Source organism: Mauremys mutica, chromosome 13 (genome assembly GCF_020497125.1).
Source record: "Mauremys mutica isolate MM-2020 ecotype Southern chromosome 13, ASM2049712v1, whole genome shotgun sequence".
Lineage (NCBI taxonomy): Eukaryota > Metazoa > Chordata > Testudines > Geoemydidae > Mauremys > Mauremys mutica.
In genome coordinates this window covers 11,237,040-11,251,615 of record NC_059084.1, presented here as the reverse complement: position 1 = coordinate 11,251,615, position 14,576 = coordinate 11,237,040, and the positions used below count along the sequence as shown (strand labels likewise).

General features: G+C 39.1%; 1 protein-coding gene and 1 long non-coding RNA gene across 2 annotated transcripts; one reads left to right on the top strand and one right to left on the bottom strand.

Annotated features, from left to right (window-relative positions):
- Positions 1-1,361: 1,361 nt before the first annotated feature.
- LOC123348626 lies at positions 1,362-5,181 on the bottom strand. The gene is made up of 4 exons (XR_006573223.1): positions 4,259-5,181; positions 3,664-3,776; positions 2,689-2,818; positions 1,362-1,451 (listed from the first exon to the last, which is right to left on the bottom strand). It is a non-coding gene; the product is annotated as an uncharacterized LOC123348626 (long non-coding RNA).
- Positions 5,112-13,937, top strand: C13H20orf85 (chromosome 13 C20orf85 homolog). Its single transcript, XM_044986201.1, has 4 exons — positions 5,112-5,306; positions 6,991-7,072; positions 9,019-9,117; positions 13,188-13,937. The coding sequence occupies exons 1-4, from the start codon at positions 5,245-5,247 to the stop codon at positions 13,341-13,343; spliced, it is 399 nt and encodes a 132-aa protein (XP_044842136.1). The 5' UTR covers positions 5,112-5,244; the 3' UTR covers positions 13,344-13,937.
- The last annotated feature ends 639 nt before the right edge of the window (positions 13,938-14,576 follow it).

Genomic DNA, 14,576 nt, shown 5'->3' with positions numbered 1-14,576 from the left:
AGTCCTTTATGCCTATATCTATACTACTTGAGTGTAAGGTATACAATATAATCATCTATCTCAGTTCACTTGGGTGGAAGTGAAAACACTCATAAACAGTACTTATGGGCTACTTATATAGAGTCCATATAAGATAAACCCTGATCATGGCAATAACTTCAGTGAACAGATTATCTCACAGAAAGCTCCTGTGTATGAGTTCAGATTCTTTTCCCCAATGAATACTATACAAAGCATCAAATACAATATGTTTGCATCAATTTAGGGATAAACATTATAAATGGATTTCAGATCTTGAAGACAATCACTCCCAGCTTTTTAGAATTGTGTTCACAAGTACACATACACTTTTGCATAGTCTTGGGGGGGGGGAATGTATGTAAAGGAGAGGATTTTTTTTAAAATGTGGATATTATAAAAGTCCTAAAACCTATAATCATGTTTTACATCTGCTTTCTCATATCCGAAAACTCTGATTCCATTCAATAATAGTGGCAAGAAAATTGTTTTGCTATAATTTAGTATTAATAGTCAAATATGAAGTTTCATTCCATATGACAAAGAATTAAAGCAATTCCTTTACTGTGCATTAGAATTTAAGTTCTGATTTTGGTTGTTTTCATTAACAGATTATTTTTCGCCCATACAGTGGCATAGACTACATTAAGAGGGTTCCAGGAGATAAATGTGACTAAGCAGCAGGAGCTAATTAAATAGGACAATGAGTAACCTTTTCTGAGTGTGATTGGAGACTCAACCAATTTAATTGCTGAACTAATTGATAATTAGACACAGTATAGAATCAGACACCTAGGTGCAAGTGAGATATCTGTTGTATTTTAGTTAGTTTAATGATTTTGGAGACCCCAAAGAGCAATTATAACTGCTATTTTGGGTATACAGAGTGCTGCTTATTTTTCTGCTAAACAAATAAAAGTTCTTTTGTACATCTAAAATGACTACTGAAGGTGTTTACAGTCTGTTGGTATTCAAGGCCATTAGATCCCTTGCCCTAGGAAAAAAATAACTTGGCAGTTAAACAGTCAAATATGTTGCTTGTAAACTGGTAAATTTAGTTTTACACCGTCCCTGCATTCATTTTACAGAATGAATAAAAACCTCTTGCATGGCTTGAAAAAGCTACATTAGGCTTTAACAATTCATTGCACAAAACCGTTTTCAGACAAAAAGGAGGAAAACTATTTAAGCACATTAGTGAAAAGAGCCAGTTGGCTTTATTTGTTGTTGAAATGTTTTATAAAGCAACTGCAAGAAGAAAAACTGTACTGAAAAATTGATTGAGGGCCAAAAATATTAATATACTGGAACATAGTGAACTTTTTGCAAGCTGTAAATATTTTCTCAGGTTCCCACATATAACCATAAAGTATGTTGAGTCCTTTCTTTCTCAAAGCTTCCAGTAAAAGTTTGCTGTCCGTGATAAATAACATCTACAAAAAAACAAAACAAATATAAAAAAAATTTTTGGAAAGTCATTGTGTTTGTCAAAAGGCCTACATATTTCCCATTACAGATACTAGAAGTACGATCCTTTTTATATTTACTAAAACTATCTAGGAATTGGAGGATAGTGAATTAAAAAATGCAGGAAATAAGAACTAAGATCCATCATTGCAGATACTGATTGGCTAGCTTTCTGGACCTTGAACATATTAGCAAGTTGATTCCTACCAAGTTAATAAACAGTATCCGTGAAAGATCTTATTACAAATTGAATAAAATTTAAAATATGATTCTTGTAAAATTCTTAACTGTGGTACAAACTTGCATGTTCAGATTTAGACCAAGTCTAGCAGTTAGAATATGGAGAGTATTTTACCATTTGCTTTCTATTAAAAAGAAGCTGATTTAGATTCAATAAAACCTCAAATTTCCGGAAGCACCACTATTTGTGACATATGGCTCACTAAAGCCCCAGGTGATATGTCAGCTTTCCATCCAATTAATTCAAATATATTTTATTAGCAAGAAAGACACAATGAAGTTGTAAACAAATTTTAGCACATTCTTAAGATAAAAGATGAAAATATTCTTACGAATATCTCCCTTTCCAACCTTCTAAACCAGTTCCACTCCTTCTCTGGAGCAACTATACATGGAAAATGCAATATTAAGAGGAAATTATGAAAAATTGCTACCACAATGGATGTGGCTACTTGGTTATGTCCTTTCTATACAACGTTCCCACAGATATGACCTATTCTAAATATTAGGGGAAATTAGTAATCTCACACATCACTGTGTGGTAACTATTGGCAACTGCTAACTTTTTAAAACTGCTGTTTATTTCCTCTCCCTAAGTATAGGTTACATTTATTAATGTTGAATATCAATCCCCATTGTCTTCAGACCCAACTGCTCTTTCCAACTCATGCTGTAGTTTGATTATGTCTTCTTTACTCCCTGTACACACCCCAAATTTTGGTGTGGTCTGCAAACTTGATTATGGTTGAATATAAAACACTGGACAAATATAAGAAGCAGCTACCAAGGGTGCAGAAGAGGTGCTCATTTGTTAATCGTTTCATTAGTTTAAAATATTCTCTGGAAAGCTGGCTACAACTAACAGAAAGCAACCTTTCATATAAACTAATGCACTGATGTTGCAAACTGCTCCACATGGGCAGGTGTCAGCATCTGTGAGGCAACCGCTACATATAGTTCTACCTTTGCAGACGGAGATGCCATACAAAGTAAAATAAGCAGCTTCAAAGACCAGTTTGAGAACTCCTCCACTAGACAGGATCGCTGTACGCAGGCCCAGCAAAGCCAGGAACTAAATCCAAGCAGAATCCATCTTAAAAAAAGATATGTTTACATATTATTTGCAACAACCTTATTCTAATAGCGACTGCAGAAATTCATTCTCAGCCTGTAATTTGCCCATCTACTTTACATACATTTAGTTATTCTTTCTTCTTTATAGTTGCAACCATGTATTTTAATGTACCTGGTTTCTGGACCTATCTCCACCCTATAAAAACATGGTGCTATTTCACAGTCTATTATTTTGTATAACAAATCATGAAAGAAGGGCTGTAGTAAACTTTATGTACATAAAAGAATTTATCTTACTGTGCAACATTTTAAAGGTGAGCTTCAAAGGAAAAAAGGGGAGCAAGGGTTGTTTGTTTTTTTGTTTTTTTGTTTGGTTGGGTTTTTTGCTACTTCTTCTACAGGAAGCCAGAAAGGTGGTGTTCATAGCTACTTATTTTTTAAAGTTTCTTTTTCTGCCTTTTTTTAAAAAAAACTTAGAAATATCATCACTAAATATGCTCTTCCCTGGTTTTGCTGAAGGACTCGTTGGATGACTGGGCAATGGAGACTGTAAGTTCTTTAGCCTTTACCTCAAGAACCTATGTTACTGGATCCTTAAAAAAAGTGACCTTTTGTCTCAGGTGTTTTCATTAAATAGTTAATAACAAAATAAGTGAAAAACAGAGGTGTAAATTGTCTGAATAAAACCCCTTTCCCCCTCAGATGATTTGGTTTCACTTCCTTGGTACTAACTCTCTAATCATTACAGTTTTCCATGGTGGACTTTCTAATGTAAACAAGGAATGCTGGGAAACCTTCAAAATCAAAACCAATCCTTACTGGACTTCTTCACACATAATAAAAAAGCCTCATTTTCCCCCTCACCCTTAAAATTCCTCTTGTACTATTTTTGCTCTGTCCCTCATTTTGATTTTTGCCACTCTTCACAAAGTCGAGCACATTTTAGGGCTTGGGTGGGTTGAGAAGAAAAACACCATCTGTAAAATAACAAACACTTCAAATTACAAGTCTGTTACTAAGAGTATTGGGGAGCAGGGGGAGGGAAGAATAACAACAAGAAAAATCATCAGAATAAATAATCAGGCTATTGAACTTGGGAAAACACCCTATCAGATTACACCTTGACAATGTACTGATGCATCAAATTCCATTTGTCAAATGAAAATAATTAGCAAATCTAATAGTTGCATGCAGGACGCTTGCACAACCAAAAGCTTTCTAAAAACTAGCTGGATCCTGAAGGACACCTGTTTATATTGCCATTCAGAAAGCACCACAATTAAATAGTAATAATCCCGATGTTCCTTAATTGCATTGTTTTGCAGAGCTGCGTCAGAGGTCACTGTGTTTTGGGAAGGTGGGTGGCGGTGGTGTACCTGCCAACAGTGAAAAGCTGTATACACCACCGGGACAATAGATTGCATTAGCTGGATTGTAAATTCTTTGGGGCAGGGCTCACCTTTTGGTTCTGCGTTTGCACAGCACAATAGGGTCTTTGTCCATGACAGGAGTTCCTAGATCCCACTGCAATATAAATAATAATAAATAAAAAAGCATGCCCATACATTTTTGTTCCCTTTGAAATACACAAAGGATGGCGATAGAGAGGATAGTCAATATTCTGGGAAAATTAAAAGGGAAGGCCGGCATGTGCTAAGAATGATGTTGGGGTTTAGGGTGGTAATGTGGGTCTTGAGGGGGTCATGACTAACAGTGATTACTGGTTGGGGTTTCAGGCTTCTTTTGGGAGAGCACTGAGCCCTATCAGTCGTTTGGGGGCATTGAAGGGGTGGTGGTTCTCAATGGTTTCTGGAATAGGAAGGCTAAATTTTAGAGTGGTTTTCTGTGGGGACTACAGGCTTTCTGGCTTTGGGGCTATGAGTTACGGTGGTGTGTGGGCTTGGGGTGGCTTTTTTGGGGGGTTATAGCTCTCGGTGACTCCCGGGCTGCAACTCCCGAGGTTTTGGAAATGCTGTTCTCTATCAGCAGCCTCTGGGCTTGGAGGGCTGTTGCTCAGTGACTGGGGATGGGAAACCGTGTGTCGAGGAAGGAAGATGCTGAGCTGGATTTGGGAGTGATCAGGATGCAGTGGGGGGTCAGGAGAGGTGCTGAGGGGCTGGGTTAGGGTTGGGTGCTGCAGGGGGAGAGAAGATGCTGAGATGTATTGGGGATCACAGCTATGGGTTGGGATCCTGGGGAAAGGGGAGATCCAAGCAGCAGGCTCTGGGGGGCTCGTTACAGGGAGGGGCAGTGGTAGCCTGGGAACCAGGTGCCAGGCCTTAGTCACTCCTCCCTGGAGCCTGAACATGCCACCGTCTCCTAGCAACGCCTGAGGTGGCAAAGGGCAGGGCCAGGCTGGCTCAGTCCCAGGCATCAGGCTGTACTGGAGCCGCCGGAGGGCTCAGCCCAGCTGCTGGGGGGCGCTAGTGGGGGCGGGGGCGAGCCATGGCACAGAAAAGCACCAACCCCACCCAGCAATTCAACTTTGTGGCTCAGGATAAGATCTGGTAAGGTCCCCCCACTCCTCTCGCTCTGACTCGCCCCCTCCGTCACTACTGAATCTCCTCCCCCCCGTCCCTCTCACTCTGGCTCATCCCCCCCCCCCCCCCGCTTGGGTTGCTACCCAAAAATCCTCCCCCTACTCCCTCGCTCCAACTCCCCCCGCCCCAGGTCACCACCCAAATCTCCTCCCCCAACCCTTTGCTTTGACCCCGCCCCCAGGTCTCTATCCCAAGCTCCCCCCTCCACTGCGGTCTCCAACCCCCTCTATCCAACTCCCAAACCCCAACCCCTAAACTTCTCCTCTCACCCTGTGGCCTCTATACCAGCCTCAATTCTCGACACAACCCCCTCCCCCAGAAGAACCCCACCCCCAGCGCGCACACACCCTACCACATGGCTCACCCCATCCCATATGGCTCCTGGCCCCAATCCTGCAGACACCATTCTGGTACCCACTCCTCCCCTCCTGCTGCCTCAAACCCATTGCACACCTTTCCCCCTCTCATGCCCATTCCTAGAACCTTATCCTAATGACCTTCCCTATCCCAATCCTCATTTCCAATTTGGTTTCCTGATAAATACTTATTTTTCTAAATAGCATTATATATAGCACTGCCTTTGTTAATATTCCCATCCTTCTCTCTCTATTTTCCCTCATCTCTGAATATATATGACAGCTTTTGCCTGATAAGTGTTATACCATGTAAAACTCTTGAAAAGCTTTAATGTCTCTGTGAAATTAAATACCTGCTTTAATTTTTAAAAACCCTGGCAAGTACACTCCTGAACAGAAAAGCTAAGCTGATGAGACATGAATGTGAGGTGGGCTACATATGTGTTTCATTCATCAATACACTCAGCACTCCATAGTCATTGGCATGATTCTTGTTACACCCATTTTTCTCATGTATATGTGCATGATGTGGAGTGGCAGGTACCAATAGTAATTGGGAAAAATAGCAAACAAAGTCCTTTTTCTTAGGGTAAGAAAAAAATAGATGAATGATCAACAAGAAGTGTAGTAAATGCAATTCTGAGCAGAGTTATACAATAACAAGTGCCTTTATAATTAAGACTTTTTTGTTTCTTCAAGTTGTTTGATACTTTTTAAAGGTCCTCAACAATCACTCAGTGAATAGAATAAATCAACACATTTGTAAATTCTCCAATAATTCTTAATCGAAAAGAGTTTTTGCTTAAAGTCTAAGCAATAGTCAGTTATTCTGGTGAGTGTTTATTAAATTAGTTTATATGTAGTTCACTCTTAACAGGTATATTTGGTTAATCCAGACATACGAAATATGAAATCAGGTCTGTTCTCATTGACAGGTTCATACAGTCATTTTTTCATGGATTACTGGCCACTACTGTAACAAAATCTGCCACTATTATTGAGTCAGAATTCCCAAATGATTATGTTTCTGAGATTTCATCTGAGCATGAATTCTAAACATGAATCTAATTTAGCAGGGAACATATTCAGTTTTACTTTTCCCTAATAAGAAGATCCTTGGCTGAGACTTCTTGAGCCTTAAATTTTTAATACAGACAGTGGTTTAAGTTGGGGGACTGACTACACCTTCATAATTTAAATTTCTCATCATCCTAAATTGTGTTTTGTGGCTTTAGATTTTTTTTTTTAATGATAGCTGGGAAAGTCTTTTCAATCATAATTTCTGTCTGCTTCAGGAAATACCACGTTGAAGCTGAGCTTGAAGCTGCAAAGAAATGGTCCGTCAAATGGGGATTTTTAACAACACCTTTTGAGGAGGTAAAACTAAATTTGTTGTAGCCTGTGTATGAAATTTACTTGAATGGTATACCCAGAAAAGCTAGGTACAACTTTCAGTTAAGATGTCCCAGTTTAGAATCATTATTATTGAAAGCCAAGCTGTAACAGGGTGCACACTGTGCCCCTCCGATTCAGCCCTTCTCCCGCTCTTCTCAGAGACTCAGGGACACTTCAGGCTGGTGCAACACCCATGCTCTTTATTTGTGATCAAGTCCCCACCACCAGTTCCAAACTATATACAGGCTTTTTACAACAGCTTAGCCTACCAGAGACCTGGCTAGCAACAGACTGGGTGCTGGATCTAATTGGGGCTGGAATGGCCCACCTGATTAAGGCCTCTCTAGCAGCACCCTGCCATACAAGCAAAATGTATTTCTTCAAAGAATCTTGGTCTTCTTTTGCAGACAACATGAACAGGGCCGCCCAGGGCGGGGGCAAGTGGGGCAATTTGCCCCAGGCCCCAGAGGGGCCCCCACAATAATATAGTAATCTATAGTATTGCAACTTTTTTCTATGGAAGGGGCCCCCAAAATTGCTTTGCCCCAGGCCCCCTGAATCCTCTGGGCAGCCCTGAACATGAATGAAACATATAAGTGTAGATAAGCACTGATAACTTGGAGGCCAATTTGTAGGAGTACTAACAAATGGGGTTCTTTTAAGGTGATAGTTCCAGTTTCTTTCAGAATAAAATATGACAAGTTGTACTTTGTATGTTGCACATATTCTAATATTCCTCTTGATGCACATCACTCTCAGTGGTGCTGACCAGAACTAGATGCACTGACAGGAGAATATTTCCCCTTTGTTTGTCTATGAGATACTTTTAAAATGGAAGGAGGGCAAGTATTTAGCTAATTTAACTTTCAGTTAGGAATTTTATCATGTGCTATAATAATCTCTACTGAAATAGGGTTAATGTTGCCACTGAATTTAATTGCAAACCTCCCACTGGTTTAAATGGGAACAGGTTCATAGCCTGTATATTTAAACATTACAGGATGCAGATTAAATTCAGTAAAATGAGTCACTTAATTGACTATCTGATACAATCTTCTCTGTGAGACTAGTTTCTGCATAATATTTCCTGTATTGAATGTCTTGAAAGAATGATTAAGTGCACCTAAAACAAATTGTAACAAATGTGAACACGAACAGCAATAATAGAAAGGGGCTGCAGCATTGCAAGTTTATATATTATGATCCAATAGTTAGAGCATGGATTGGATGGCAGGGCATGTGGATTCTGTTCCCAGCTCTGCCACTGATTTGTGTGACTTTGGACAAGACTCTTAATCTCTCTGGGCCAGATTTTCAAAGGTACTTAGACCCTTGGAGATGCAAATAGGTGCCTAATGGGATTTTCAAAAGTGCTTAAGAAGGATAGGTGCCTAAGTCCTGTTGTCCATCTACATCTTTAGGTGCCTATGTACCTTTGAAAATCTAGCTCTCTGGGCTTCAGTATCCTGTCTTTACAAACAGGGTAAATTACATGTGTCCATCTTTGCACAGCACTTGGAGATGAAAAGCACGATATAAGCTTTAATCAATATATTTAATGCTATATACTACTATTCATTGTATATTACAAATGTATTTGATACTTTTATTATGAATTTTTAGTTTGTTGTCACACAAAACAAATTTGCAGGTGTCTTCGATTCAGTGAAGTCAGTGAGAGTTGAGGGTGCTCAGCAAGATTCAGCCTGTCTTAAATTCAGAATGAAAGCCCTTCCTGAACCTGAAAAGTGCATTAGAACAGCTTCCAAAGCTGTATGATAAATAGTCCTGTATTGGATGCCAGGGACACAGTGCACAGATACCATAGTGATGCGAATGGTATAGATATCAGCTATTAAAATGCTATGACAACACATTTCTTAGCCTGAAGTGTTAATTTTTTTATTAATGTTGATATTCTATTTTAGTTGATAAAAGACGAAAGGAAAGGTCCCACTAAGCCTAAGATAGAGCTTCCAGAACATTTACAAATCCGACCTGTAACACCAGTGGAAAAATATATTAAGGTTAGACAATAGAGTTAAAAATGGCAATATAGGTTAAATCTGTCTTAAGCAGCCACCCAAGTGCTAAAAGTCAGTCACTTAGTAGAGGTGGATCTTCCACTAAAGGTCAGACTAAATTGTATTGGAAACCTCAGGGATACTTTAAAGGGTTCTCTTAAGCCAGGAAATTTCTCTTTAGATATGGTTGTTACTATGGGTTTCACTGTACAACAATCAACTATTATGGTAAAGCACCTCCTCTTTAACCTTCTGTGTAACATAAGGTTTATATAGTATCAGATCAGTCATCTAATGTGGCGAGGATGGGGGGGGGGAGTAGCATTTATAAGGAGCTCTATGGAATCCCCTTTCCCCTCCATCTCTCAATGATTTCAAGATTTATCAGAACCCATTTTTCAGAGCCATTTTTCAACTTCAACTTGTAAAAACGAATCCTTGCTCTGTCTTTATTTAAACAAATCATTTTTTCTGGATTTCATTTATTTTAAATCCTCTTAGTGGCACAAATTAGATTTTCTTGCTACTCCTACTGGACTATATTCTAACTGATGATTCAGCAATTTGGTTTTATAGCATGTCGTTGATACTCATATTCATGAATGCCAGTGGGAGTTGTACATACACCTGTTTCTGACAGTGGAACCTGGCACATTGTTTAATTCACAATTGTACAGTGTTTGTACTTCAAGTGGATGTCCCCACCCATGCAATCTTCTGCTCAGTAGCCAAAAGAGCAGCACATAGCCACAAAACAAAGCAAAAATAAAAGCACATGAGAAGGGAAAGATTAAAAGGCAGAAGAGAACAGAAGAGAAAATGGGCAGAATAAAATTGGTGGCAACGGTGCCAACCTGTGATGTGAGAAGACTCTGACCCATTCTTTTCAAGGGGGCACCAACAGAAGACATTTGGGAGCTGCTAGGTTAATAGATAGTAGGATTTACAGAGACCCATGGGGCTTCAAAGGGACTACTTGTGTGAATAAGGACTGAAAGCCCCATAAGCCCCAATCCTACAAAAAGACATCCACCCCCATGGACAGAGCCGGCTCCAGGAGTTTTGCCGCCCCAAGCAGCCTAAAAAAGAAAAAAAAAAAGCCGTGATTGCGATCTGCAGCAATTCAGCGGGAGGTCCTTTGCTCCGAGCGGGAGTGAGGGACCCTCCGCCGAATTGCCGCCAAATACCTGAAAGTGCTGCCCTGCTCCGGAGTTGCCGCCCCAAGCACCTGCTTGATAAGCTGGTGCCTGGAGCCGGCTCTGCCCACAGACCCTTACTTCACCCCACTGAACTGACCAGAACTGTGCTGGATTAAAAGATCGTATGGACAGATTTCTTTAAGTCAGGGCCTTATATCATCATTTCCTTGGGAGTGCGCTCCTGTTTCATATATCTATAAAGAGCTATGAATACCTGTCTCTATCAGTACTACTAACACTGTAACACTGCATCAGTGGCTGTAACTAGCAAGTGAATTCTTCTTCCTCCTTTGGCCTGGTTATTGTAACCTTTTCCTTATAGCAGCAGATCCATTGATCACTGGTGGTCTGCTGAGAGCTGACTTGTGACATGGTGTTGGCTGTTCTTGTTTCCTGCTGCTGGCTCATATTAAAGAAGCCAACAATACAGTCAGTTTCTTAATATTTCTCTTCCATGTAAGCCATTAAGTAACTGCTAATTGCCATTGAGCAGGATACACAGTCAGAAACAGGAAGTGAGCTGGGGGTCATGTGATTGCTAATGGGAGGGGAGGTTAGTCCATGAGACAACATCTCTATTAAGATATGTACCATATTATAGAAGAAAGTAACATTGGAAACCCCATCTCCTGGTGAAAAAAAAAATCTTTTTAAAGAATTTACAAAAATAAGAAGCCACAAAGCTGTTATCAAAATCAAAATAACTGAAAATTAAAGAAAAAGTTAATGCAGAATGTTAGAATTGAAAAAGTGCCTTTCTGCGGTTAGAGCTTCACATTCTTAAATAGTGTTGTAAGTCCAAATATTCAAGTCCGCACTTTTAGGGTTTGTCTCCACAGCAGCTGGCAGGTGGGAAGCTCGGTTAGACGCACTCTCACAGGCTCTGCTTGAGCTAGTGCGCAAAAAATAACTGTGGCCATAACAGCATAATTGGCGGGTCGGGCGAGCTGTCCGAGTACATACCTAGGATCCTGGATGGGGTTATACCCATGCCGCTAGCCTGAGCTGCCAGCCATGCCGCAGCGACCATATTGCTTCTTTTAGCGTGCTAGTTTGAGCAGAGCTAGTGCACACGCAGCTACCTGAGCTGTGAATTACACTTCTTAGCTGCAGTATAGACCTATCCTTAATTTGTGGGCACAATTAATTGCACCTACGCCTGTCTTGTGCATGCAAGTGTGTATTACAAATTCAGCAGTCGGACAATCGGCTGCAAGATTAGCATGTGCAGCCAATGGTGTGTGCACAGAAACAGAGGCCAGGGCTTCAGATATGACCTTTGCCGTATGAATTAGCCAAGGGGAGCAAGAATTAGTTTGGGATGGATGCTGCACTTCATCCTTTTACATGAAGATCCATATTAATGTTTTTTAAATCTGTGATTTGAAATGATCACATTTGCTCTCTTTCATGGCAATGCACAGTAATAACAAGTCCGTTCCTTTGGTGGATTAGACATGTAATCCCCTTGCCTTCTCGTCCCCTTCTCTTTCCTGCAGAATAGAGGTGGAACATAGTTTTCTCCATTATCCTGCTCAGTGGGTGGCGTTTATGGCAATAGAAAATCATCTCTTCAAAGGAAGTGCTCCACCTAAATATCAAAAACATTTTTCAGTCTTGGCCAAGGAACAAAGCAAAACAACTCTGGCAAAAGAATAAACTGAAACATTGTTCTCTCACTGTGTATTTCTCTACTGAGTAAGTCCCCAGATGTTAAAGTGGTACAACAGAGAGCACTTCTAATGTGCTTTAGTGGGATGATTCAGCCAAAGTAAGCAGCGCAGTCAGTGATCGGAGAATGCTGGCTTTTGTTTTGTTTCCTTCTTACTGATTAACTCGATGCATAACCATCTTTTATGCTAGAAACAGACTTTAAAGGATAAGTAGTTCTTGATGCAAGAGCCAGCTTGGTCAGTAATAGCTTCAGCATTTGGCCTTAGAACTATTATTTCTTTGCTATGTTACATCCAATTTGGTACCAAAATGTCTGCTTCCCTGGTTTAGAAATGTTACCTACCCAGAGATTATTTTAATATTTGATAGTTGGGAAACAATTAAAGCATTGGCTTAAATTTTGCTTCTAACAGTGAAAACCAAACAAAGACTCTAGTAATTTATTAAACAAAGGTAATGATGAGATGCTATAATCTAAAATATATTAAACACTTAAGTCTTTCCTGCCAAATTAAGTTAAAGCTAATTTTCATACTCTTCTTTTTGCTTAAATTGACTTTCAATAGTAGAGAAAACTTGAAAAATCAGATGTATGTTGATAAAAATTGAGGATTGGATGGCAAATGGAATGTTTTCTTTTTAACTTCTGATTACCTCTTGTTTATTACCTTTGGAACTAACTTATTTTCTTCCATACACACTGATTTAAGCATTGCAATAATTTTTAAGCCTGTTGGTCAAAAAAAAAAAATCAAAAAAACAATTGCTTTACCAGAACCTCTTAATATTTTCCATTGCTATTAAAAATATTTCCAATATAGCTTGCTGTAGAATGGGCCCCCAAAGTATTCTAGATGTTTTTTAATGATGACCTCTGTATTATGGGCTCAATCCGGTAGGGTACTAGTCAACACTTAGAGGTCCTTAGCTCCATCACCTTCCATTGACTTCAATAGAAGTTGAAGGTTATTCAGTACTATGCAGGATAGCACAGCATATAATTGGCACTACTTTAAAGAGATAATTCATTTAAACTTTGAAGTAGTATTAGCATTCATCAGTTTTCATTTTTAAAAAAAGCTGTTTGAAAAGAAATTGTCCATTCCATCAATACTAGAATACAAAAGAGCATATTGCATGGCAGTACAATAGAAATGAACAAGAATTATACTTAATTCTATTTATTTACTCTTATTTCAGGTCTACCCATCTCCTCCAATCCCTAAAACAACTCAAGGATTTATTGGCTGGAGATCATCTGTGCCAGGACTGAAACTTGAACGTTATTATCAGATCAGAAGCTGCAAAGGTGCCTTTCACAAGGATCTGAAGTGGCCTGATGAACCCTCTGATTGACATTAAGAAATAATGAATAGGCATATTGAGCCATTTTTTCTTAATCTAAGTTAATATTCAGTAGAACAAATGTCAGATTTGCATAAATTGATATTAGAGCATAAATGTTTGTGCATAATGTCAGCAATATATTAGGTGAGAGGTGTATGTGAGAAATGTAGCATGTCAGTTGATACTGTTTTATTTAAGTCTACAGTATACATACTGTTAGTGCACATTTTGGAATGTTTTTCCATGAAAGCAGCTCTAATTTAAACACCTTATATTCTGCAATAAGTTTTCCTGTAGTAGAATCTTAGGAAGATTATTTAAGTAGCATCCTTCTAGTTGTCTGCATTACAATTTATCTATGACTGTTCTGGTGAGTCAGATGTGTAACTAAATTACACATAAATTACTAAATACATTGTATATTGCATTGTGTATGCTTTATAGGTAGTTTGTGTAATGAACACATCTGTGTTATTTAGTGGATCCCTGTTGAGCTGCCTGATCAGTATAAATAGTTCACACAGATTCTATTTATCTAAATGCAAGCAGGTTGCTTTCAAAATCAGTTATTTTAGTATCAGAACCACTTAGATGAATGATCAAAAAGGTATCCATATGTATGCTGGTGATCATTTAACTGTATATAACATTACAATGGCTTCTCAAGCATTTGAATTGGAGTACTGTAATTATATTAAAATCATTTACATCATCTAGAGCTGGTCAGAGACTCAGAAATAGTTTGTTGAGAAAACTGACAAAAGCAACAAAGTTGGCAAAATACAAGTAATTGTATAGCACTCAAACACCTCCAAAGCCATCCAGCAATGTACAAAACATGTACATTTTACATAAGCAAACACAATGCCTCATGTTTCAACCAAAACCAAACAAAAAACCCTCACACTAATTTTTCAGAAACATTGTGGGTTTGAAAAAAGAAAGAAAACCAAAAAATCATACAAGCCCATTAGTCTTTCCTATAGGTCAGTGAGTAACCCACTGAACAGCCGTCAGGTTACAGAACTACTCACTCTTTGAGAATGCTTGTCACATGACGTTTAGAGAGCTTATAGAGTGCACCCTGTGTCCCACTTACCAAACAGGCACATTAGTCTCACAGCTGCATAGCTGAGTGCAATATAACATGCACAGGTTTAAAATTAAAAGCACTTTGCTACTGCACATAAATTAGGCTTGAATGCAAACCAGAACGAGGTTTCTCTGCCTCATCTGATACAT

Bases quoted from the DNA above. Each gene is read 5' to 3' on its own strand.
- C13H20orf85 (XM_044986201.1), top strand. From the start codon at position 5,245: ATGGCACAGAAAAGCACCAACCCCACCCAGCAATTCAACTTTGTGGCT. The intron at 7,073-9,018 runs GTAAAACTAAAT...ATTCTATTTTAG, and splicing joins TAACAACACCTTTTGAGGAG to TTGATAAAAGACGAAAGGAA. The intron at 9,118-13,187 runs GTTAGACAATAG...CTCTTATTTCAG, and splicing joins CAGTGGAAAAATATATTAAG to GTCTACCCATCTCCTCCAAT.